General features: G+C 49.7%; 1 protein-coding gene across 4 annotated transcripts in view; it reads left to right on the top strand.

The window, feature by feature from the left end:
* Positions 1 to 22,369, top strand: part of ANKRD17 (ankyrin repeat domain 17) — a 331,682-nt gene that overhangs the window by 78,176 nt on the left and 231,137 nt on the right. For all 4 annotated transcript variants that reach the window (XM_082265183.1, XM_082265182.1, XM_082265185.1 and 1 more), the window contains exon 3: positions 19,569 to 19,725. In XM_082265183.1, the coding sequence (XP_082121309.1) occupies positions 19,569 to 19,725 (157 nt within the window). The remainder of the gene's footprint in view (positions 1 to 19,568; positions 19,726 to 22,369) is intronic.

Here is a 22,369-nt window from a genome sequence, read left to right on the forward strand (position 1 = left end):
TTTTTTTTTTCCCCCTGAATCAATGGGATCAGTCCCTGGGGGTGGACGCCTTTGCGAACCCCTGGTCTTTCAATTTCTGCTATCCCCTCCCTCCAGTCAGGCTAATATCAGAAGTCCTCCGGAAATTCCTCCAAGAGGACGCAAATATGATTCTGATAGCTCCCTTTTTGGCCCAAAAGGCCATGGTTTTCACGCCTACAGGCCCTAACCTCCAAGCCTCCAATAATCTTGCCCTGGAGACAAGACCTGTTGACTCAGGGTCCAGTGACCCATCCACACATCAAATCCTTGAACCTAACAGCTTGGTATCTGAAGAGCAGATACTAAGTTCCCAGGGATTCTCAGACAAAGTAATTAAGACCTTGATCAATTGTCGAAAACCTGTCAGGAGAGCTATATACTCCAAAGTATGGAAAAAGTTTCACTCTTGTATGGCTGAAAAACACAGGCCATCTCCCAGATGTACCATCTATTTTGGAATTTTTCCAAGAGGGCATTGATAAGGGCCTTTCCCTTAGTACCTTGAAAGTGCAGGCTGCTTCCATTAGCATTTTTCTTCAGTACTCCCTTCGGAAAAATTCCATTATAACTAGATTCTTTAAGGCTATTGCCCGGGCTAGGCCTCCAGTGGTCAGAACATGTCCAACTTGGAACCTATCTCTGGTCCTTCAGGCTTTGATAATGGTCCCTTTCGAAACCTTGAAGGACTTAACAGACTACTCACTCTGAAAACTTCATTTTTAGTTGCAGTGACGTCAGCTCGAAGAGTTAGTGAACTGCAGGCCCTCTCAATTGGGGGACCCTGTCTTATGATTTTTGAAGACAGAATAGTGTTAAAAACCGATCCAGGGTTTTTACCTAAGGTAGCTACTTCCTTCCATAGAGCACAGGATATTGTACTACCTACCTTTTGTAGTTCTCCAAATAATGAAAAAGAGAAGAATTTTAGTTTTTTGGATGTCAGAGCTCTTCTGACCTACCTGGAGGTGACTAAAACCTTTAGGAAGTGTGATACCCTATTTGTGCTTTTCTCTGGTACACATAGGGGGTGAAAAAGCTTCAAAAGCCACCATAGCTAGTTGGATAAAACAGACTTTCTCTATCGCTCATTGACAGACGTAGTCTTCTTGATTCTCGAGCTGGGTTATGTTGTCCCCGCAGGAGTAGGACTAGGCAGAAAGACAAAACGTTCTGGCTCCACCTTAGGGGCAGTCCCTGAGGGTATATCCTCCCTCTCTCTGCTACAGGGAATCAGTTTTTTTCTGTCTAGTCAGGAGTAAGGACCTAAGTTCCTTGCTGGGATCTTTTGGTCCTGGCAAGACTTTTTTCTTTAAGAAAAAGACATTTTTTTAGGTAGTTTTTCTCCAGTGTTTTTCCTGTGAGATCTTCAAGCAAAAATGCCGGACTGGGCGACACTTGTGGTCACCCCAGCCGGCCTACGAGCGCGCGCAGACCATGGCATTGCGCTTGGTCGGCCGCGACGCATTCAAGTAAGTATGCGGGGCCGGGCGACGGGCTGGATGTTGAGATCCAGTGGTCACCCCGGTTTCTGCCTACGAGCGCGTGCAGACCAGAGCTCCGCGCTGGGTCGGCCGCGACGGAGTCCCAGTGGAGGGACTGACCTTGCGAGTTAAAAGTCTCGCTTGGACGCCAGGAACCAGAGAGTCGAGGCGTCCGGAGTGGTCCACAAACCCCCACCCCGGTGGAGAGGGTATTGTGAAGAGAGGGTGCCTGTCGGTTCGGTATGGTGAGTAAACGTTCCCTTTTTTTCTTTCCTCGTTATGAGGCAGTATGAATTATGGGCCCCTCCATATATGGTCAGTATATATCTGATACTTACAAGTCCCCCTTGTAATACAGCATGTGTTTGTGGGAAGTGGACTTGGTTTGAGAGCTAACACTCTACCCAGCAGACTGTAACATTACAGCAGACATAGGAGGTATGATCCTACCTTATTTGTAGTGTATCTCCTGTAGATCCATATATCGCCTCTTAGCAGAGATGCAGGTGGATGTGCTGGGAAAACGATTTCGGCGGTCCGCCGCCATTTTGCCGTAGACCAAGTGCATGTATGTCCTCAGGTCACGCCGGCCGCCATGTTTTTGGAGTCTTATGTCTCTTCTATGGGGGCGGCCATGTTTCGTGCGCCCAGCTACCTAGTGGAGAGCTGGGAACGCCGGAAGGCGTACACAGGGGGCGGAGCCACGTCCTTCTACCCGGGAAAAAGCAACAGCTCCTTCCAGTCTGTAAAAGATAGACGCTGACTGCAGTTGGTTGGAAACTTCACTGCATCGGTTGGTGAGCCTTGGGGGTCCCTCTCTCTCTCTGTGGGATCGAGAAGCAGGTACTCTGAGGGGCGCTATTGCGCTAGGGGGAGACACACAAAAAAAAAAAAAAAAAAGTTTTTTTGTTTTGCTGGCAAAGGTGTCCTGAATTAACATGGACCCTGCCACTCATGTATCTCCTCCGGATCCCCTCGAGGGGTCTGCAGGATCCTCCAGCACCCCACTGACAATTGAATCATTGTCAGCTATTATGGAAACTTTTGTGTCCCGGGTGGAAGTGGCTTGTCAGGGACAGGGCGCAAGAAAGCGACCCCCGCCTAACCCCTTATTATCTGAAACCTCGGATTCAGACTCTGAGCCTATTTCTGCAGTTGCAGGTACTTCATCTGGGATTGGTGTTTCGGGTCCTGTCTCTTCAGACAGCGAGGAGGATGTTTCGGCATCCGCCATAGCCCGAGAGGAAGCGTTGGTAAACGCACTCATTGTATCTGTTCAAGAAACCTTAAGGTTACAGGGTATTCCATCGGAAATAGCTGAAACTGAAATCCCTTTTGGGACTAAAAAACGCATCAAAGTGGCGAAGGTTTTTCCATTGCCCAAATGTTTTGGCAATCCAATCGAAGAAGAATGGCGTCTGCCAAAACGCACTTTTACTATTTCTAAACGCATTGACAGGCGTTATCCGTTTGAGGAAACCCTCATTAAGAAATGGACAGAACCACCTGTGGTGGATTCACCAATTGCTAGATTGAATAAAGCCACGGTTATTCCTCTAGAAGACGCTCCGTCTTTTAAAGATCCAGTGGATCGCAAGATAGAAGCTATGTCTCGCACCATGTTTTCCTTGATTGGATCAGCTTTCAGACCTATAATAGCTATTGGTCTGGTTTCGCAGGCTGTAACTGAATGGACCAAGTGGTTACGCCGGGACTTAGAAGAGGTCCCTCAGGCGGTATCAGATTTGTTGGAACAAATGATACAGGGGTTACAGTTTGCGTGTGATGCGGCGTTAGACGCCACTCCATTATTGGCGCGAGCATCAGTCTCAGCAGTGGTTCTCAGGCGTACACTGTGGTTAAAAGGTTGGTTAGCCGACCAAGGTTCCAAAAAAGCATTGGCTAATATCCCCTTTTTAGGAGAGCGTCTATTTGGAGCCAACTTAGATGAGATCATTAAGGATCTCACGGGTGGAAAGAGCACCTTTTTACCGCAAAATTTTAAAGGTAAAGGAACTCGTCAAAGACGAGGGCCTTCTTTTTCTGCTTACAAGAGGTTTTTTCGTCCCGCGGGTGAAAAAACTAAGTCCTCCAAAGCTCCTGCAGGAGGCGTCAGGGGTCGTTGGTCGGGCAAGCAAAAGCCCGCCCCCTCCAGACCTGAAGATAAACCGTCCAAAGCCTGAAGGTGCGCCCCCACCCATAACTGGGGTGGGGGGACGTCTTCGCCGGTTCCCGGATCCATGGCTTTCCAGAATCCCGGACAAATGGGTTTGCGAAGTCATAAGGTCAGGGTACGAGATCGAGTTTCGATCTCTCCCACCGGCGCGATTCTTCCCTTCCAATATCCGACTATCCCCGGATCGTTTAGAAGATCTGCGGAGAGCAGTCACAGATTTACTACAACAAGGAGTGGTAGTCCACGTTCCTTGGACAGAACGGTTTCTAGGGTTTTATTCAAACCTATTTACAATACCCAGGAAAGAGGGCAAAGTGCGTCCAATTCTGGACTTAAGGGCACTCAATTCTTTTGTCAACATAAGAAGATTCAGAATGGAGTCCATTCGCACAGTAGCAGCCTTCCTGCATCCAGGGGATGTCCTAGCGTCCATAGACACCAAGGACGCATATCTTCACATTCCCATTTTCCCAGGACATCAGCGGTTTCTACGCTTTTCCGTAGAAGAGAACCACTATCAGTTTGTGGCGTTACCTTTCGGTCTCGCCACGGCTCCGCGGGTCTTCACGAAGGTATTGGCCCCAATGTTGGCACTTCTGCGCCAAAGAGGCATATCGATCCTTGGTTACCTAGACGATCTTCTGCTTCATGCAGAGTGTCCTCAGACCTTGCTACAAAACATAGAAATTACTATGATTTCTTTACAGGAATTCGGGTGGCTGGTGAACCAGCAAAAGTCATTTCTGGTTCCCACCCAGAGGCTCGAATATCTGGGTCTAATTCTAGACACAGTCAGGACAAGGGTTTTTCTTCCGGTAGGGAAACTCCGAAAGATTCAATCAGCAGTCCAGTTGTTACTATCCAACAGCTGGTCTTCTCTTCGAACTTGCATGAGGGTTCTGGGGTTGATGGTGGCTTCCTTCGAAGCAGTCCCATTTGCCCAGTCCCATACCCGAATTCTTCAGCAAGAGATTCTTCTCAGATGGAATCGGAATCCGGAATCCCTGGACAATCAGATCCGATTGAGCAAACAGACCAGAGAGTCTCTGGTCTGGTGGCTTCGGTCTCCGATGCTCAGCCAGGGAAGGTCATTTCTGCCAATATATTGGACGACAGTGACCACGGATGCCAGTCTATCCGGATGGGCAGGAATTCTCGGTCAGTTATCTGTCCAGGGACTTTGGTCCCCGGAAGAATCCAGGTTATCGATAAATGTATTGGAACTGAGAGCGATCAGACTTTGTCTGATTCACTGGACCGAGCAGCTCCAGGGCAGCCCGGTTCGGATCCAGTCGGACAATGCCACGGTCGTGGCTTATGTCAATCACCAGGGGGGCACCAAGAGTGTCCGAGCGGCCAAAGAAGTGGCTTGCATTCTTCGCTGGGCGGAACGATTTGTTCCAGCAATCTCTGCGGTGTTCATTCCGGGGGTGGAGAATTGGCAGGCAGATTATCTCAGCCGTCAGACTCTGGATCAGGGGGAATGGTCCCTCCATCCAGACGTTTTCCACCAGTTGTGCCTACGGTGGGGCACCCCGGATGTGGATCTGTTGGCATCACGATTCAACAGGAAAGTTCAGAGATTCGTGGCTCGCTCCCGCGATCCTCTAGCAGAAACCGCAGACGCACTGATCGCCCCGTGGGGGCAATACAAGCTAATGTATGCCTTCCCTCCTCTCGCGTTGCTGCCAAGACTTCTTCGCAGGATAGAGGAAGGAATTCCAGTAATTCTGGTAGCTCCGGACTGGCCTCGTCGAGCTTGGTACGCCGACGTGGTCAGACTGGTGGCGGACGTCCCGTGGAGACTTCCTCTCAGGGAGGACCTACTGTCTCAGGGACCGATCTTCCATCCTGCTTTACGATCGCTGGCTTTAACGGCCTGGCTATTGAGACCCAGGTGCTGAAGGACAAGGGATTGTCAGCTTCAGTTATTCCTACTCTAGTTGAAGCAAGGAAAGCGACTTCCAGAAAGGTTTATCATCGCACATGGAAGTCCTACATTGCATGGTGTGAACCTTTGGGGTTCCGTCCTCGGTCTTATTCGATTAGTCGAATATTAGCTTTTCTGCAACAAGGGGTTGAGCAGAAACTGGCCTTGAGTACTATCAAGGGTCAGGTCTCAGCATTAGCTATCTTCTTTCAGAAGCCTTTGGCTACTCATTCCTTGGTGCGGAATTTCATCCAGGGGGTGCGACATCTGGCTCCGCCAGTGCACGCGCCGTTACCCCCCTGGGATCTTAATTTAGTGTTGTCGGTTCTTCAGAAACCTCCCTTTGAAGATATTAGGGAGATTCCTCTACCTACGTTGTCCCAGAAGGTGGCCTTCTTGGTGGCTATTACTTCTGCACGCAGGGTGTCAGAACTGGCCGCATTATCTTGTCGTTCACCATATCTGGTTCATAGAGATAAGGTGGTTCTTCGTCCGAATCCATCCTTCCTACCAAAAGTGGTTTCAGAATTTCATCTGAATGAAGAAATTGTGTTACCTTCCCTGTGTCCTAAGCCAAGTCATCCTCGGGAGTTTGCTTTACACTCCTTGGATGTGGTCCGGGCGATCAGGGTATACTTGAAAACGACAGACTCGTTTCGCAAGACGGATTCACTTTTTGTGATCCCGGATGGACCCAAAAAGGGGTTGCCTGCATCTGCCGCGACCATTTCTAGATGGATCAGACAGACGGTAGTACAGGCTTATTCTATTAAGGGTCGGGAGCCCCCGTTCCCTGTTAAGGCGCACTCCATTCGGGCACTTAGTGCGTCATGGGCCTTTCGCCATCAGGCGTCAGTGGTCCAGGTGTGCAAGGCGGCTACCTGGTCGTCGGTGCATACCTTTACAAAACATTATAAAGTTGATGTAATGGCATCGTCTGATGCCTCGTTTGGCCGCAAGGTTTTGCAGGCCGCAATTTGAGGAGACCAGTGGTCTACCTCGAGGGTTTTTTTCCGTTGGAAATTTTTTTCTTTAGTCTCATTCTTTGTTTATAATGAGCCTTTAAAACTTCTAGTTTGGCACCGGTTGGGCCTTCTAGATTGGATTTGATTTTGTCAATCCCACCCCTCATTTGTGGCACTGCTTCTGGATGTCCCAGCTCTTGAGAATCAAGAAGACTACGTCTGTCAATGAGCGATAGAGAAAAATGGATTTTTGTAAGATCTTACCGTAAAATCCTTTTCTCTTAAGCTCATTGACAGACGTAGTACCCGCCCCTCTATCATTGAGTTGGGTTGGGTTAAATTCTCTGTTACTGCTTTAGAACAGAACTGATTCCCTGTAGCAGAGAGAGGGAGGATATACCCTCAGGGACTGCCCCTAAGGTGGAGCCAGAACGTTTTGTCTTTCTGCCTAGTCCTACTCCTGCGGAGACAACATAACCCAGCTCTTGAGAATCAAGAAGACTACGTCTGTCAATGAGCTTAAGAGAAAAGGATTTTACGGTAAGATCTTACAAAAATCCATTTTTCTCTTATGTCCTCAGACAGTCGCCGCCACCTCTAAGTCATCACTATTGGGTATTGACTTCCGCTCCGCAGGAGTAGCTAGGCATAAGACTTAGTCTAAAGAACAAAGACATTTGCATATACACACCCATGGGGGCTGCCCCACTGGTCAATACCCCCCTGCAGTGAACACTCCCAACTCAGTTTGTTTCTGCCTAGCGTCAGGAGTAGTTAGGCTTTCCCTGTGCTGGGGCTCTGGTCTCCGCCTTCTGATCTACTTTTTTTTTATTTGATTTTCTTTCAAAAATGTCAGTTTTTTTCTTGTTATACCAGCTGTTTCTTTTGTCAGCTTTAGTTTGTCCACTCTTCGGATGAAGATGGATTCATGCGGAGCTGGGAATCGGACTGACCGCCCTGGTTTTCCAGGGCAGAGGGTCAGAGGGACCCCCAGCCCGCCATCGAGCGTTCAGCCATGGTTCGTCCTGGCATTATGAACGACCCATCCCTGCTCGCAGCAGGGATGCAGCTGTGAGGTGGCTACCTCACTGGACACATCTGCGATATGCAGTGTAATGTCCTTGGCAAAACGGCATTCCCTGTCAGTTGAGGACAACGGCCTTCCGTTCTGAGAGGCACCCCACGCCATCTGGTACAGGTAAGTACTTCTGTGTGGGGCCTCTGTCTGGGGTGGCAGTCCTGTGTTGCTGTGTGTTCACCATGTCTGTGTGCCGGTGTGGGGCTCCCTATTGCGATCCCAGTGGGGGTCTTCTCTATGCATGCGCTGCGGTGCTGTGTATCTGTGTGGGGGCCCCTTCCCGTGTCACTTCGGTGTGTGTTGGGGGGTGCAGACGTGTGTGTGTGTGTGGCGGCCGCAGCTGGGACAAACCATGCGGTCCGCCATCTTTAATTTGGGCAAGCATGTTGGCTTCACTGTGGGCTGATTTACATGCTGTTTTGGCGCCATCTTGCGTGTGGCAGAACGATCGTTCGATGCACATGTCGGCGGCCATTTACCCGAAGTCTCCCATTCAGTTCTATGGGCAGCCATTTTCCCTGGGTCACTTGCAGCTTATAGTTCAGCCTCTCATGACCTCACTTCCTTTTCCTCTGAAGCAACGATCTAGGTGGTAACACTCTGTGGGGCTCTGCAGACTGTCTCTTCCATAACCTTCTGTTTTGTCATTTCTGGCTCAGTTTTCTTCTCCTATTGGGGGTCTTTTGTCACTGTACATATAGTGGTGGGCTGCGCACTCCGCAGCGGTTTTAAAGGGACAGTACCCTTTTCTTGCACTGTTATTTTCACCTCGAGCAATGGATTCTCAGGATAGCAAATTTCCTCCAGCCCTGGTGGGGGACCCCAGTCCTGCTGTGGCCCCTGTTATACCTGATTTGGCCGCTGTAGTGGCGTCCTTAGTGTCCAAAATGGAGGTGCTGATGGCTGAACGTGCTGCTAGGAAGAGGCCCAGATTATCTCTCTCCTCTGATTCAGATGGTGATATGGCTGCTGCAGCGGGCTTGCCCTTTTCAGGGTCTCGCTCATCCTTAGACCCGCTGGGGTCTGAGTGGGAGGCGGAGGTGGAAGGGGTTGATGTTTCTCCCCCGGGGTTGCCTGAAGAACGCGCGACCATGGATGAGTTGATTGTTTCTGTAAAGGAAACTCTACATTTGAAGGATGAGCCCAGTCCTCCAGGCATTGTGTCATCATTTGGGACACACAGGACCCGCAAGTCGGCGCAGGTATTTCCCTGCCCCGCTGAGTTTCATTAGACTGTTAATGAACTGTGGCGCACTTTAAAACGTCCATTCCTGGTACCTAGTCGGTTTAAGTTACTTTATCCTTTTGCACTGGCTACGGAATCGCGATGGTGTGTGCCTCCACAGGTGGATCACACTGTGGCAGTTTTGAACAAGGCTACCTTGATTCCTACTGAGGAGACCCTGGTTTTTCGGGATCCCACAGACAGGAGGTTGGAGTCTCTGGCCCGCCATTCCTACACGATGGTGTGTGCCTCCACAGGTGGATCACACTGTGGCAGTTTTGAACAAGGCTACCTTGATTCCTACTGAGGAGACCCTGGTTTTTCGGGATCCCACAGACAGGAGGTTGGAGTCTCTGGCCCGCTATTCCTACACGGTGGCGGGTTCCTTGCTCAAACCTGTTTTCGCGTCCCGTTTTGGTGGCTCAGGCGGTGGCTGATTGTGGACTAAGGTGCTTAGGAGCAACCTCGTGTCTGATTCTGTCCCACCTGCCAGGCTGGCTATAGTGGATCAAATTCACCAAGGAGTCATGTATTTGTGCGATGCAGCCTTAAATGAGGCCCCTTTGGTGGCACGCCTATCTAGTGTCGCGGTGCTTAACCGTCGACTGATCTGGCTGAAGAGCTGGTCGGCTGACCAGACATCACGGAAAACAGTTGCTGATTTTCCCTATGCTGGTTCTTGCCTTTTTGGCGAGGCGTTGGATACCTTGGTAAAAGGCGTCACGGGGGGCAAGAGCACCATGCTGCCCCAGAACCCCAAGAATCAGTCCTTTCGTGGCAAGCGGGGTTCCGCTTCTTGACCCAACCAGGGGTCCTGTCGTGCCTTTCGAAATCAGACCAAGGGCAAGCACTTCAAGGGCCAAGGTAGCCAGAAGAAGCCCTGGGCGGGCAATCAGAAGTCCGGCAATGCCGGTACGGCGGGTCAATCCGCCTCTGCCTGAAGGGGCGCCCTCACCCGTTTCAGGGGTGGGGGGACGTTTGCGTAGTTTCCTCCAACCTTGGCTGCTCCGTATTCCGGACAGGTGGGTTCAGGAAATCATTCGATCGGGGTACAAGATCGAATTCCTTTCCCGGCCGGGCGGACAGATTTTTTCCCCTCAAATCTTCATTTGACCCCAGGGCGCCTGCAGGACCTGCATCAAGCGGTGCAGGACCTCCTTGCCCATGGGGTGATTGTCCCGGTGCCTCATCGGGACAGGTTTCGGGGGTTTTATTCCAATCTGCTCACTGTGCCCAGAAAGGAGGGCAAGGTGCGTCCTATTCTGGACCTGAAAGCTCTGAACCGCTTCGTGCGCGTTCGAAAATTCCGTATGGAATATCTCCGTTCGGTGGTTGCCGCCCTGAGTCCAGGGGAATTCCTGGCCTCTATAGACCTGAAGGATGCGTACCTACACATTCCCATTTTCGAGGGTCACCAGAGGTACCTTCGGTTCGCAATAGCGGAGGACCACTATCAGTTTGTGGCGTTACCTTTCGGTCTCGCTTTGGCTCCAAGGGTCTTTACCAAAAATGCTGGCGCCTGTTCTGGGCCTGCTGAGGGCTCAGGGCATTGCGGTCTTGGGATATCTGGACCATCTCCTTTTAAGATCGAGTGTCCGCCAGGACCTACTGGGCGATCTGTCCACCACGGTACAGACGCTCCAGGAGTTCGGATGGACCATCAACGTACAGAAGTCGACCTTGTCTCCTTCGGTTCGTCTTCCCTATCTGGGAATGGTTCTGGACACTGCTCAAGCGAAGGTGTTCTTGCCGGAGGACAAGCTCCGGACCTTACAGGACGAGATCAGGTCCCTCAGGGACAAGCCATCCTCGTCACTCAGGACCTGCATGCGGTCCCTAGGGTTGATGGTATCTGCCTTCGAGGCGATACCCTTTGCCCAGTTTCACACACGGTCTCTTCAAGCTGAGATCCTGGCCAGGTGGGACAGACTACATCAGTCCTTGGATCTGAGTGTCTCATTGATTCGCCAAACCAGAATGGATCTTCTGTGGTGGCTTCAGTCCCCGGCTGTGTCAGAAGGCAAGTCCTTTCGTCCGTGGACGGTGATTACCACGGATGCCAACCTGTCGGGCTGGGGTGGAGTCCTGGGCAACCTGTCTGCCCAGGGCACTTGGTCGGGGGAGGAATCCTCCCTTCCGATCAACATATTGGAATTGAGAGCGATCAAACTCTCTCTTCCAGTGGTCGGATCGACTTTGGGGCCGTCCGGTTCGGGTACAGACGGACAATGCTACCGCGGTGGCTTACATCAACCACCAAGGGGGCACCAGGAGTGCCTGGGTGGACCGGGAGGTGACTGACATTCTGTCTTGGGCCGAGACTCATGTCCCGGCAATCTCAGCAGTTCACATTCCGGGTGTGGAGAATTGGCAGGCCGACTATCTGAGCTGTCAGACCCTGGACCAGGGGGAATGGTCCCTACACCCAGAGGTCTTCCAAATGCTTTGTGCGAAGTGGGGATCCCCGGACGTGGATCTGTTCGCATCTCGGCTAAACCACAAGGTGGAAAGGTTCGTGGCAAGAACGTGCGATCCTCTGGCAGACGCCTCGGATGCTTTGGTGGCCCCTTGGCATCAGTATCGTCTGATGTATGCCTTTCCTCCGATTCAGTTGTTGTCCAGGTTCCTTCGCAGGTTAGCCTCCGAACCGCACCTGGTGATTCTGGTAGCGCCGGACTGGCCACGCCGGTCCTGTTACGCCGACGTTGTTCACCTGGCAGTGGCGCCTCCTTGGCGGCTGCCAATGTGGGAAGATCTGCTGTCTCAGGGACCGATCTTCCATCCTGCTTTACAGTCGCTGGCTTTAACGGCTTGGCTGTTGAGACCCAGGTCCTGAGAGACAGGGGTCTCTCCCCTGAGGTCATTCCTACCCTGATCAAGGCTAGGAAAACCTCCTCTGGTAAAATTTATTACCGTACCTGGAAAGCCTATTTCGCCTGGTGTGAGTCCAGGGGGTTCTCCCCTCGCTCGTGCTCGGTGTCGAGAGTGTTGGCTTTCCTCCAGTCGGGGTGGACCAGCGCCTGGCGCTGGCCACGATAAAGGGCCAGGTGTCTGCACTGGCTATTCTTTTTCAACGCCCTGTGGCGTCTAATTCTTTAATTCGCACCTTCATTCAGGGTGTGCGACATTTAGTTCCTTTCAGAAGGAAGCCTTTACCTCCGTGGGTATTGAACTTGGTTCTGTCCGTTTTACAGTGTTCTCCCTTTGAGAACATCCGGGAGATTTCGTTGCCTCTGCTGTCTAAGAAGGTTGCCTTTTTAGTGGCGATCTAGGGGCGTGCTTATAACTGTGATTGGATGTGTGTGTAACAGCAGAGATCAACGGTCCTACATAGCAGGACCGTATAATCTGTGCTTTTACACAGCGGAGAATGACCGGCGCCTTCCTTTCTCCCTCTCCACCCGACGATCGCGAGTGACCGGCGGACATCGGGTCTGCCGGTCACACGCGCGGGCTGCTTAGGGAACGAGCGGGGCGGGAGCGCGCCTCCGGCGGTGCGCACTCGCCCCCTATTGGCTCACAGGCTAGTGACGTACCGGTACGTCACTTTGCCTGGGAGGGGCTGACCGCCGCCGTATATAGTCGGGCGGCGGTCGGCAAATGGTTAAAGAGACTAATTTTTCTCTTTCAGGGGTTTATATTTTTTCTCTGAGTAAGCTCCTGTTCCTGGTTGAGCTTTGTTACCCAGTTGGCTATGTTTGGCCTTTGGAAAAACGTTACCTGTTTTTTGGTTGCGTTCTTCCCACCCCTCATGCCTGTGCTTCTTTGGGAAATCCCAGTGGTCATGAAGCATAGCTGCTGTCTGTCAATGGGTGATAGAGAACTGGATTTTTGTAAGATCTTACCGTAAAATCCTTTTCTCTGAAGTCTATTGACAGACGCTGCACCCGCCCCCCTGCTCTGGGGATGATGGTTTTGTGTCATCTTTCACTGCTTGCAACTAAACTGTTTTGCTGGAGCAGGGTGTGTGGGGTTATGCCTATAGGGACAGCCCCGTGGGCATGGTGAATTGCTTTTTTTCCCCCTGCCTAATACTACTCCTGCAGGGGGCAGCATAACCCAATGGTCAAGAAGCATAGATAGCTGCTGCGTCTGTCAATGGACTTCAGAGAAAAGGATTTTACGGTAAGATCTTACAAAAATCAATTGTTTTTTCCACTTACAGCTGAACAGCTTAGTAGGATGTCAAAAAAGCCCACGCTCTCCTAAACAAAGCATTTAAAGGCTGTACCCATGCTGCAGCTATGATCTACTTCAGTTGTGGCAAAATTAAATGGCATGCCGAAGCATTCCACATATGATGCCACCAATTCAGACTACCCAGTCAAGTGTATGGTTTGGCATTTAGATGGTTAAACAGTGGTGAGGAGACAACGTATCACTGCCTCCTCGGCTGTCAAACGCCCTCTGAAAAGCAGTCCACCATGGATTGCTTTTCAGTAGGGCAGCAGTTTAATCAAGCGAATGTAAGTACTTAGGCATCAAATACTGCACTTGGAAATTGGATATGACTGATTCCAGAAAGTAGGTTGTATTTAGGGGATCCTTGTCACGCGCCATTGAAAGTTAAAAAAAAAAAAAAAAATTAAACCAAACCTTATTGATTTAACTGCTTTAAAAAAAGTTACATTCCTGATATGCTGGGAATGGCAACTGTCACATTAGCTCTAAACCAAACTGTCAAACCATCAAATAGTTGGTGTCATGCTTGATCACATGTGCAACATCATGGCAGTTGCAAATCAAACAGGCGCTAAGATAGCAGCTTCCTCGGCTGAAAAGGATAGGAGGGTTTAGTTCTACTAAGATCATTTGTACATGGACATTTGGATCTCAGCTGCTTTTCACCGTTCTGATCAATGGTAATGTAAATGCTGTTCAAAGCAGGTCTATAGGGAGGGAAAAACTTGGAAGCATCTCAGGCTGATTTTACATAAAAGTGGAATGCCTGTGAAAGCATGGTATCGTTGCCCATCTACACGCCCTAAGAGCTCATTTAGACTTGTCATTAGTGGACAGCAAAATTGTCCTTAAAATAGTAATAGGGGAAATCTTGAAGTGGGTACACTTCAGTGGCAACTGTTTTGAGGGCTTTTCCATCATTTTGAGCAATTCCGGTTGTGTTGACTGAACAGAACGTTAAGGTAAATCTTCCCGCTGGGACGCAGATGGCAGGGAAAATATCTTATGGAGATTTTAAGCATCCCTTATTGTAACCCATAAAGTTTTGGATTAAGATATTCTTTAACCGACCAAGGGCTAATGCCTGGCAGATGAGAAGGAAAGCTTTCAATCTCTAAAGCATATTTACAATTTCCCTTTAAATCTACCATGAGAGAAACTCTAGAGGAGGTTACCACTACAGTACTACTACGACTTGTTGAAGTTCTAGTTACCTGGCTACCTTGCTAATCCTTTGCTTCCCTCACTGAGCTCTAAAATTTTGGCTAAGAATTTGGTTTTGAAGATCTTGCTTTTTTCTGGAGTTGATTACATGTGTACTTGTTCTGGTTTGTTGGCTCACCTATGCCCACTCTAGCTCATAAAGCTAGAGTGGGCATAGTAGTGAGGTAAGTTTAATTTTCAGAGGATGGTGTACTTTAAATCCATGTACTTTGTAAATTATGATGTTTAGAATGTTTAATGTTAGGCAGATTATTCTAGAGCATGCTTCTAACAGTGTTAAATTATTTGTTCAAAGTCATGTAGTAGAAAGTATAAGCAACTCAGTTGCTGCACTTGGTGTGTTCGCTGTGCAAATTTCTATCCAGCATGTAAAATGTTCTTTTTCTCTTTCGTTCATTGACAGACACCGCTCCTCATCTTCACAACCTTATGGGTTATACTGCCCCTACAGGAGTAGGACACCAGGCAGATGAAAACTTGATTACGTCTGTGGGGCAGCCCCAGGGGGGGTCTATACTCCCACTCCCTTCCTATAAGTATTCAGTTATTTTTCTGCCTAGTCAGGAGTAAGACCTAGTTCTTTGCTGGGATATCTGGTCCTGGCAATCTTTTCTTTTTAAATGGAATTTTTTTTTCCCCCTTCCTTTTTTTTTTTTTTTTTAGTTCCTGTGTGAGCTACAATTAAGTGTCAGACTGGGCGACGAACTGGATAATCTAGATCCTTAGGGTCCCCCCAGTCTGACCAGCGAAAGCGTGCAGACCGCAGCTCTGCACTAGGTTGGCCGCGACGTAGCCCCACTGGACAGGGGCTGGCCTGCGAGTTAAACGTCTCACAATGGCGCATATGAACTGGCTTCGGCGTGAGTCGCAGTGTTTCCTCCTGGCTGGCAGCACACACATTGCGATGGAGCAGTGGTTTGTCCGGAGCGGTATCCAACCTGTTCCTCTTTTGGCAAGTAGATGTCCCCCCTCTACCCCTGGAGGGTTTTGGAGTGGATGTGGGCCCCCCTCCCTGGGATGATCGAACCCCGGGTACCCCTCCCTCCTTGTCAGCATTTGAGCCCCTCCCCTCGTTTCGGTGGTCTGTCACAGGCCTTTACCCCCCCCCCCCCCGGTGGACATACTTGTTCGGTCGCAGGCGGCAACCTCACCCCCCCCCAGCCCGACCCAAACACTCTTTCCTCGGAAGGTGGTTGAGCTTGTTGGGGGCACCTGTCGGGTCCCTCCTTCCTGTTGGGGGCACATGTTGGGTCCCTCCTTCCTGTTGGGGGCACCTGTCGGGGGTCCTCCTTCCTTTTGGGGGCACCTGTCGGGGGGGCCCCCTTCCTGTTGGGGGCACCTGTCGGGGGGGCCCCTTCCTGTTGGGGGCACCTGTCGGGGGGGGGGCCCCCCTTCCTGTTGGGGGCACCTGTCGGGGGGGGGCCCCCCTTCCTGTTGGGGGCACCTGTCGGGGGGGGGGCCCCCCTTCCTGTTGGGGGCACCTGTCGGGGGGGGCCCCCCTTCCTGTTGGGGGCACCTGTCGGGGGGGGCCCCCCTTCCTGTTGGCGGCACCTGTTGGGGTGGGCCCCTCTTCCTGTTGGCGGCACCTGTCGGGGTGGGCCCCCCTTCCTGTTGGCGGCACCTGTCGGGGTGGGCCCCCCTTCCTGTTGGCGGAACCTGTCGGGGGGGGGGGCCCTTCCTGTTGGCGAAACCTGTCGGGGGGGGCCCTTCCTGTTGGGATAGTTTTTTGTGCTGCTGGGGAGCCCCCGGGGCTGCTATTTTCTTGTGGTTTTCCATTGAAAATAGCGGTGGCCATGTTTTTGGAGTCGGATGGGCGGTGATTCGGCGGTGGGCCGAATAGTGCTGATCCCTGGAAGTTCCTCTTCCTGATCGCCGCATGGTGTGCAGTTAGTCCAGTGCTGTGAGCACCTGACCGGTGGTGGTGAATCGTTTGTGGAGTTTTCTCGACCTCTCTCTTCTATTGCAGCGGTAGTGCTCTGTGCTGGGCTTTGTGGTGCCACAGCACGGTAGGGTGTCCCTTGGGTGTTCTACACCTTTTTTGTGTGGGTTCCCCTCTCCACTCATGGAGGCCCTGGAGCATATTTCACCACCTGATTCACTCTGAGGCTGTCTGACCCTCTGGGTCCCAACAACCGACTGCACTGACGGTGGTCCTGGAGTCCTTGGTGTCCAAGGTAGATTTGGTCCTAGGCAAACGGGCCAGCAAGAGGCGTCCCCCCCCCCCCCCCCGCCCCTGCCCGTTTCCTCTCTCATTAGATTCAGAATCTGATTTGGCCGCCGCCGGTGCAAGTTACCCTTTGGGGTGTGCGTCCACGCACCCCATGTGCTCAGATAGTGAGGATAATTCCTCTGGTCCTCTAGCTGCACATGGAAAGGCCCTAGTGAATGCACTGATTGTATTAGTGCGGAAAACCTTATGGATGGAGGATGCAACAACTAATGCAGCATCAGAGGCGCGGGTCACCTTTGGCACCCACAGGTCCTCAGAAGCGGCGAAGGTGTTCCCCTTTCCTGACTTCTTTGACAATGTTGTCACAAAACAGAGGGGGTGCCTGAACGCACCTTTTGCAATCACTAAGCGTTTGCAATGTGGTACCCCTATGAGGATTCCCTCCCTAAAAAATGGACAGTTCCTCCTTTTGGTGGACTCCCCGGTTTTCCAGGTTGAATAAGGACACCGTAATCCCGGTTGAAGAGTGCCCGGTCTTCACAGATCCGGCTGATACGTCGGAGGCCTTGACCCGCCATAAGTTCACTGTGGCTGGTTCGGCACTTAGACTGGTATTTACTATTGCCGTGGTGTCCCAAGCTATGACAGACATGGCAAAACTTCTATGCCAAGACCCAGGGGGAAACAGCTCCCCCCTGCCTTTTGCAGAGCTGGCGAATCAGTTGGTCCAAGGGCTGCAGTTTGTCTGACACCTCTTTTGGATGGCGCTCCCTTGAGTTCTAGACTGGTCCCGTGGCGTATTATATGGCTAAAATGCTGGTCTGTGGACCAGGCTTCTAAGATGGCCTTATCCAATCTTCCATTTGTAGAGGATCGTTTATTTGGAGCTTCCTTGGATGACATGATCAAAGGCTTCACAGGGGGAAAGAGTACTTTCTCAGGCTTCCAAGAGTAAGGAGCCCTGCCGCAGGCCGGGGCCTTTCTTTTCAGGTTACAAACGGACTTTTCGTCCCCCTGGGGCTCAAGACAAGGGTTCTAAGAGGTCTTGGTCCGGCAAGCTCTGAGCGGGTTCTGCCAGACCTGCGGACAAGACTTCCTCCGCATAAGGGGCACCCTCACCCGTATCTGGGGTGGGGGATGTCTTAGCTGGTTTCCGGATCTGAATACCGGAGGAGCGAAGGCAAGACCAAAGGGTAATGCCACAAACTGATAATGCTCCTCGCCCACGGCAAAAGCAGAGGAAGCACTGGTGACTGGCACATATTGGGATGTGAAGGTAGGCATCCTTGATGCCGATGGAGGCGAGGAAATCTCCCTAATGTAGGGATGCCACTACTGTGCGAATGGATTTCATTTGGAACTCCTGTACGCGCACAAAGCAGTTTAGCACCTTGAGGTCCAGAATTGCCTTCCTTCCTTTGAACTGTAAACTGGTTTGAGTAAAAACCTTGAAAACCTTTTGATGTAGGAACCGGAACAATCACCCCTTGAAGTAACAAGTCTTGCACTGCCCCATAGAGATCCCCTAAGCGATCCGGGGACAAGTGCCGGTTGAAAGGGAAGAAACCTTTCCTGAGGGTACGATTGAAACTCGATGTTGTAGCCAGAGCGAATGACTTAGTGGACCCACTGGTCCTGGATCACGAAGGTTCACTGTTGGACAACTTGGAGATTACTCTGCGAACTCTGAAGCAGTTTGTTTGGATTCTGAATCTTCAGATGTTTGCTCTGGTTCCTTCCACAAGTCTGGGCTGTTTGGGACTGACACTAGACTCTGCATCAGCCAGAGTGTTTCTTCCTCAGCAAAAACTACAGTAATTGCAGGAGGCAATTCAAATTCTGCTGTCCAGCAGACGGTCATCTCTTCGGACTTGCATGAGGGTGGTGGGCCTGATGGTCTCTACCTTCAAGGCGGTTCCGTTTGCACAGTTCCACACGAGATCTCTGCAAAGGAGATTCTGGTGAAATGGAACAAGGATCCTCAGTTTCTAGACAATCTGATCCTGTTGAGGCTGGAGAACGAGGGGGTCCCTGGTTTGGTGGCTTCCCGCCCCTCTATGGAGTTGGGTTTTTTCTTCTGACACTGCTTGTAACAAAACTGAATACGTATAGCAGATAGCGGGAGTATACCCCCTGGGACTGCCACATAGTCGTAGGCAGGTTTTTGTCTGCCTGGTCTCCTACTCCTGTAGGGGGCAGAATAACCCATATAGTCATGAAGATGAGTAGCTGTGTCAGTTAATAACCATCAGAGAAATAGATTTTACGGTAAGTCAAAAATCCCATTTTCTCTATCGTCCATTGACAGACGCAGCAGCAATGCTTCTTATTTACCCAGGGTTTTAGTATTACTCACCATACCATTTACCGGGTGGGCTCCTCTCCGGGCGGACCGCCTCCCACCCTGAGTGGGGGTGCTGCCAGCCAAGGGGTACGCTATGATTTAGGTTGTTCCAGGTCGATGCGTCCCGGCGAGACATCCGCTCTTAACTCTTCCCCATCCACAGGGGCTCCGTCGTAGCGAGGCTTAGTCGGACCATAACCTGCTCATGCTTGTTGGCCAGGCAGGGAGACCGTAAGGATCTAGATTATCCAAAGTGAAACCGCAGCCGGCTGTTGCTTGTAGTTCACCAGGAGTATCCCCCTGACACTAGCTAGCGATAGTGAGTAAAGATAAATAAATATAAACAAACATTCATGAAAGAATAAAAAAACTGAGACTGAAGTCCCAGCAGGAAACCTAGGTCCTACTCCTTCACTAGGCAGCAAGAAACTGATTTGAGAGCACAGTGTGCGGGGGGTTTTATGTGGAAGGACAGCCCCTATAGGTGTGTCAGTGAATTTTTTTCACTGCCTAGTCTTCTCCTGTAGATGGCGCATAACCCAAGGATAAAGAAGCATTGCTGCTGCGTCTGTCAATGGACTTCAGAGAAAAGGATTTTACGCTAAGTTTTTACAAAAATCCAGTTTTTGTTAGCCACCAGCAATCTTTAAACTTAGACTTATCTGCTAGTTTTGCATGGACTGAACTAACAGTAGGCTTTTTTTTTTCCCCTGTTTTTTTTTTGGTTTCTTACATTCACCTACTAACTGGCTTGGCGACTTGTGCTAACAAGGAATTGGTAAATTATCCACTGCTGATGGTAAAGCGTTTGCAGATCCTGAAGTGCTTCGCAGATTGACATCTTCGGTCAGCTGTGCGTTGGATGAAGCTGCTGCTGCACTGACAAGAATGAGAGCTGAGAGCACCTCAAATGCAGGGCAGACGGACAAGTAAGTAGATGTGCTAAAACTGTAATTATGTAATCGTTTTCACCTTAATGGCTTGATTTTATTTGGCATCTTTTTTTCCTCCACTGGCTAGCAAGTGTTTTGTAAACAGTGTAGCGGTCCATCTCTCCCTCTACCAAAGCATTTTCTAAATTTTCTGCCAATATTTTAAAGCGGTATTAAACCCAGAAGCAAACATTTATTTTATTGCAGCTTACCATTTTTTAGATGTGATTGCTACTTTAGGCCTCATGCACACTGCTGCTCCTAAACTCACGTTTTCTGAACTTTTTGCATTTTTCTTTGCCAATTCTCCTGAATACAACTCCATAAAAGCCCAGGTAGGTGTCCATGCACACATAGGCTTTTACCAGAGTTTAGAGGCAGTAAATGCTCCTCTCCTGAATGCAGAAGAATTGCATTCAGGAGAAGAGTTTTTTTTTTTTTTTGCAGAAAAATGCTGGACCTGGCGTAAACCTCCATTAACCCTAGATGCGTTTAGCACTTGAGCGTTAATGCAATTAAATGGCCAGAATGTATTCTTTATTCTGGCCAATGAAATTGACACCCAAGTGCTTTGCGAGTGCTTGCTAAAAGCAGTACACGCATTTACCAGGGCCCAACATTTTTCTGCTGCTAGGGGAAAGGCATCTAGAGGGCATCCAGTGTGCTTAAACCCTTGCATGTTAAAACCTCTTAAAACACTGTCAGTCTACACCTTAGTAAGGATCCATGCATTGAATCATGATGGAGTTAAAAGGTATAAAGCGTTAGGTATATTTTACCTTTTTTTTGCTGCTAACTCTTTAACTACTATGGCGGGGGCAACAGTATCTTGTTAACGCTCTAGTAGCCAAGAGTTTGTTTACATTTTTTACTGCAGGCCGCCAGCTTTCTAGTAGGAGTGATTTGGGTAGCTGCATTGCTGGAATCATTGTTTGCTGTTCTTCCCTGGGTAATTTGAATCCTGAAGCACTCAGCTATGGGCAATTCCAGGTTCAGAGCAGTTACCTGGCCAGGGAAGAAGCTGATTAAGAGCAGTCTGTGCTAAAAGGGTTGTAAAGTCAGAAGGTTTTTTTTCTTAATGCATTCTGTACATTAGGATAAAAAGCCTCCTGTGTGCATCATCAGCCCCCCTAATACTTACCTGAGCCCCCTCTCTATCCAGCAATGTCCATGAGTGCCTCTCTCTCCTGATTGGCTGAGACTGCAGCGGCGCCATGACTATCAATCAAACTCAGCCAGTCAGGAGAGAGAGGGGGCGGCGCCAGACGGTAACTCCTTGTCTGAATGGATACACAAAGCTGCAGCTCTGCTCGGGTGCCCCCATAAGGAACCTGCTTGCTGTTGGGGCACTCAACAGGAGGGAGCGGCAAGGCGCGCCAGCCAGGGACCTGAGGAGAAGAGGGGGATCTAGGCTGCCTTGGGCAAAACCACTGCACAGAGCAGGTAAGTATAATATGTTTTAATAGAGAAAAAAAACAAACAAACAAGACTTGACAATCACTTTAGGTTAAACTTCTTTTTTTTTTTTTTTTTTTAACAAATGAAAGTTTTGGTAAAACCAAAAAAAATGTAAAGCTCACTTGTACCCATGGATACACACATTAACTCCCAAAACGCTCATTGGGTACAAATGTGAATAAAAAGCAGGGTTGTATGACATGTTGGGTACAGTGCCTTGAAAAAGTATTCATACCCCTTGAAATTTTACACATTTTGTCATGTTACATGTAATGCATTTTATTGGCATTTTTTTGTGATGAACCAACACAAAGTGGCACATAATTGTGAAGTGGAAGGAAAATGATAAAAGATTTTCAAAAGTTTATACAAATATCTGACAAGTGTGGCATGCATTTGTATTCAGCCCCCCTGAGTAAATACTTTGTACAACCACATTTAGCTGCAATTACAGCTGCAAGTCTTTTTGAGTATTTCTCTACCAGCTTTGCACACCTAGAGAGTGAACCTTTTGCCCATTGTGCTTTGCAAAATAGCTCAAGCTTTGTCAGATTGTATGGGGAGCATCTGTGAACAGTAATTTTCAAGTCTTGCCACAGATTCTCAATTTGATTTAGGTCTGGACTTTGACTGGGTCATTCTAAAACATGAATATGCGTTGTTTTAAACCATTCCATTTTAGCTCTGGCTGTATGTTTGGGTCATTGTCCTGCTGGAAGGTGAACCTCTGCCCCAGCCTCAAGTCATTTGCAGATTCTAACAGATTTTCTTCTAAGATTGCCCTTTATTTGGCTCCATATGTCTTCCCATTAACTCTGACCAGCTTTCCTCTCCTTGCTGAAGAAAACATCCCCACAACATGATGCTGCCACCGCCATGTTTCACGGTGGGGATGGTGTGTTCAGGATAGGGCTGAAACAACTAATTGATTAATCAACAATTAATCGATTGTGAAAATAGTTGTCAACTATTTTCTTAATCGATTATTCGGTCAGCCGATTAGTTGTCCTGCATACAGAATCTATTATTTGGGTACATATCAGAAAATACAGTGCGACGCACATACAGCTCAGTACACCATCCATACATGTATGTAGATGGCAAAGAACTTGTGAATGTGTGAGGAGCAATGCCTCATGGGAAATGTAGTCCTGGACAAGAGAAGGAACCAAGTGATTCTAAA

This window comes from Pelophylax lessonae (genome assembly GCF_965119305.1).
Source record: "Pelophylax lessonae genome assembly, chromosome: 1".
NCBI classification, from domain to species: domain Eukaryota; kingdom Metazoa; phylum Chordata; class Amphibia; order Anura; family Ranidae; genus Pelophylax; species Pelophylax lessonae.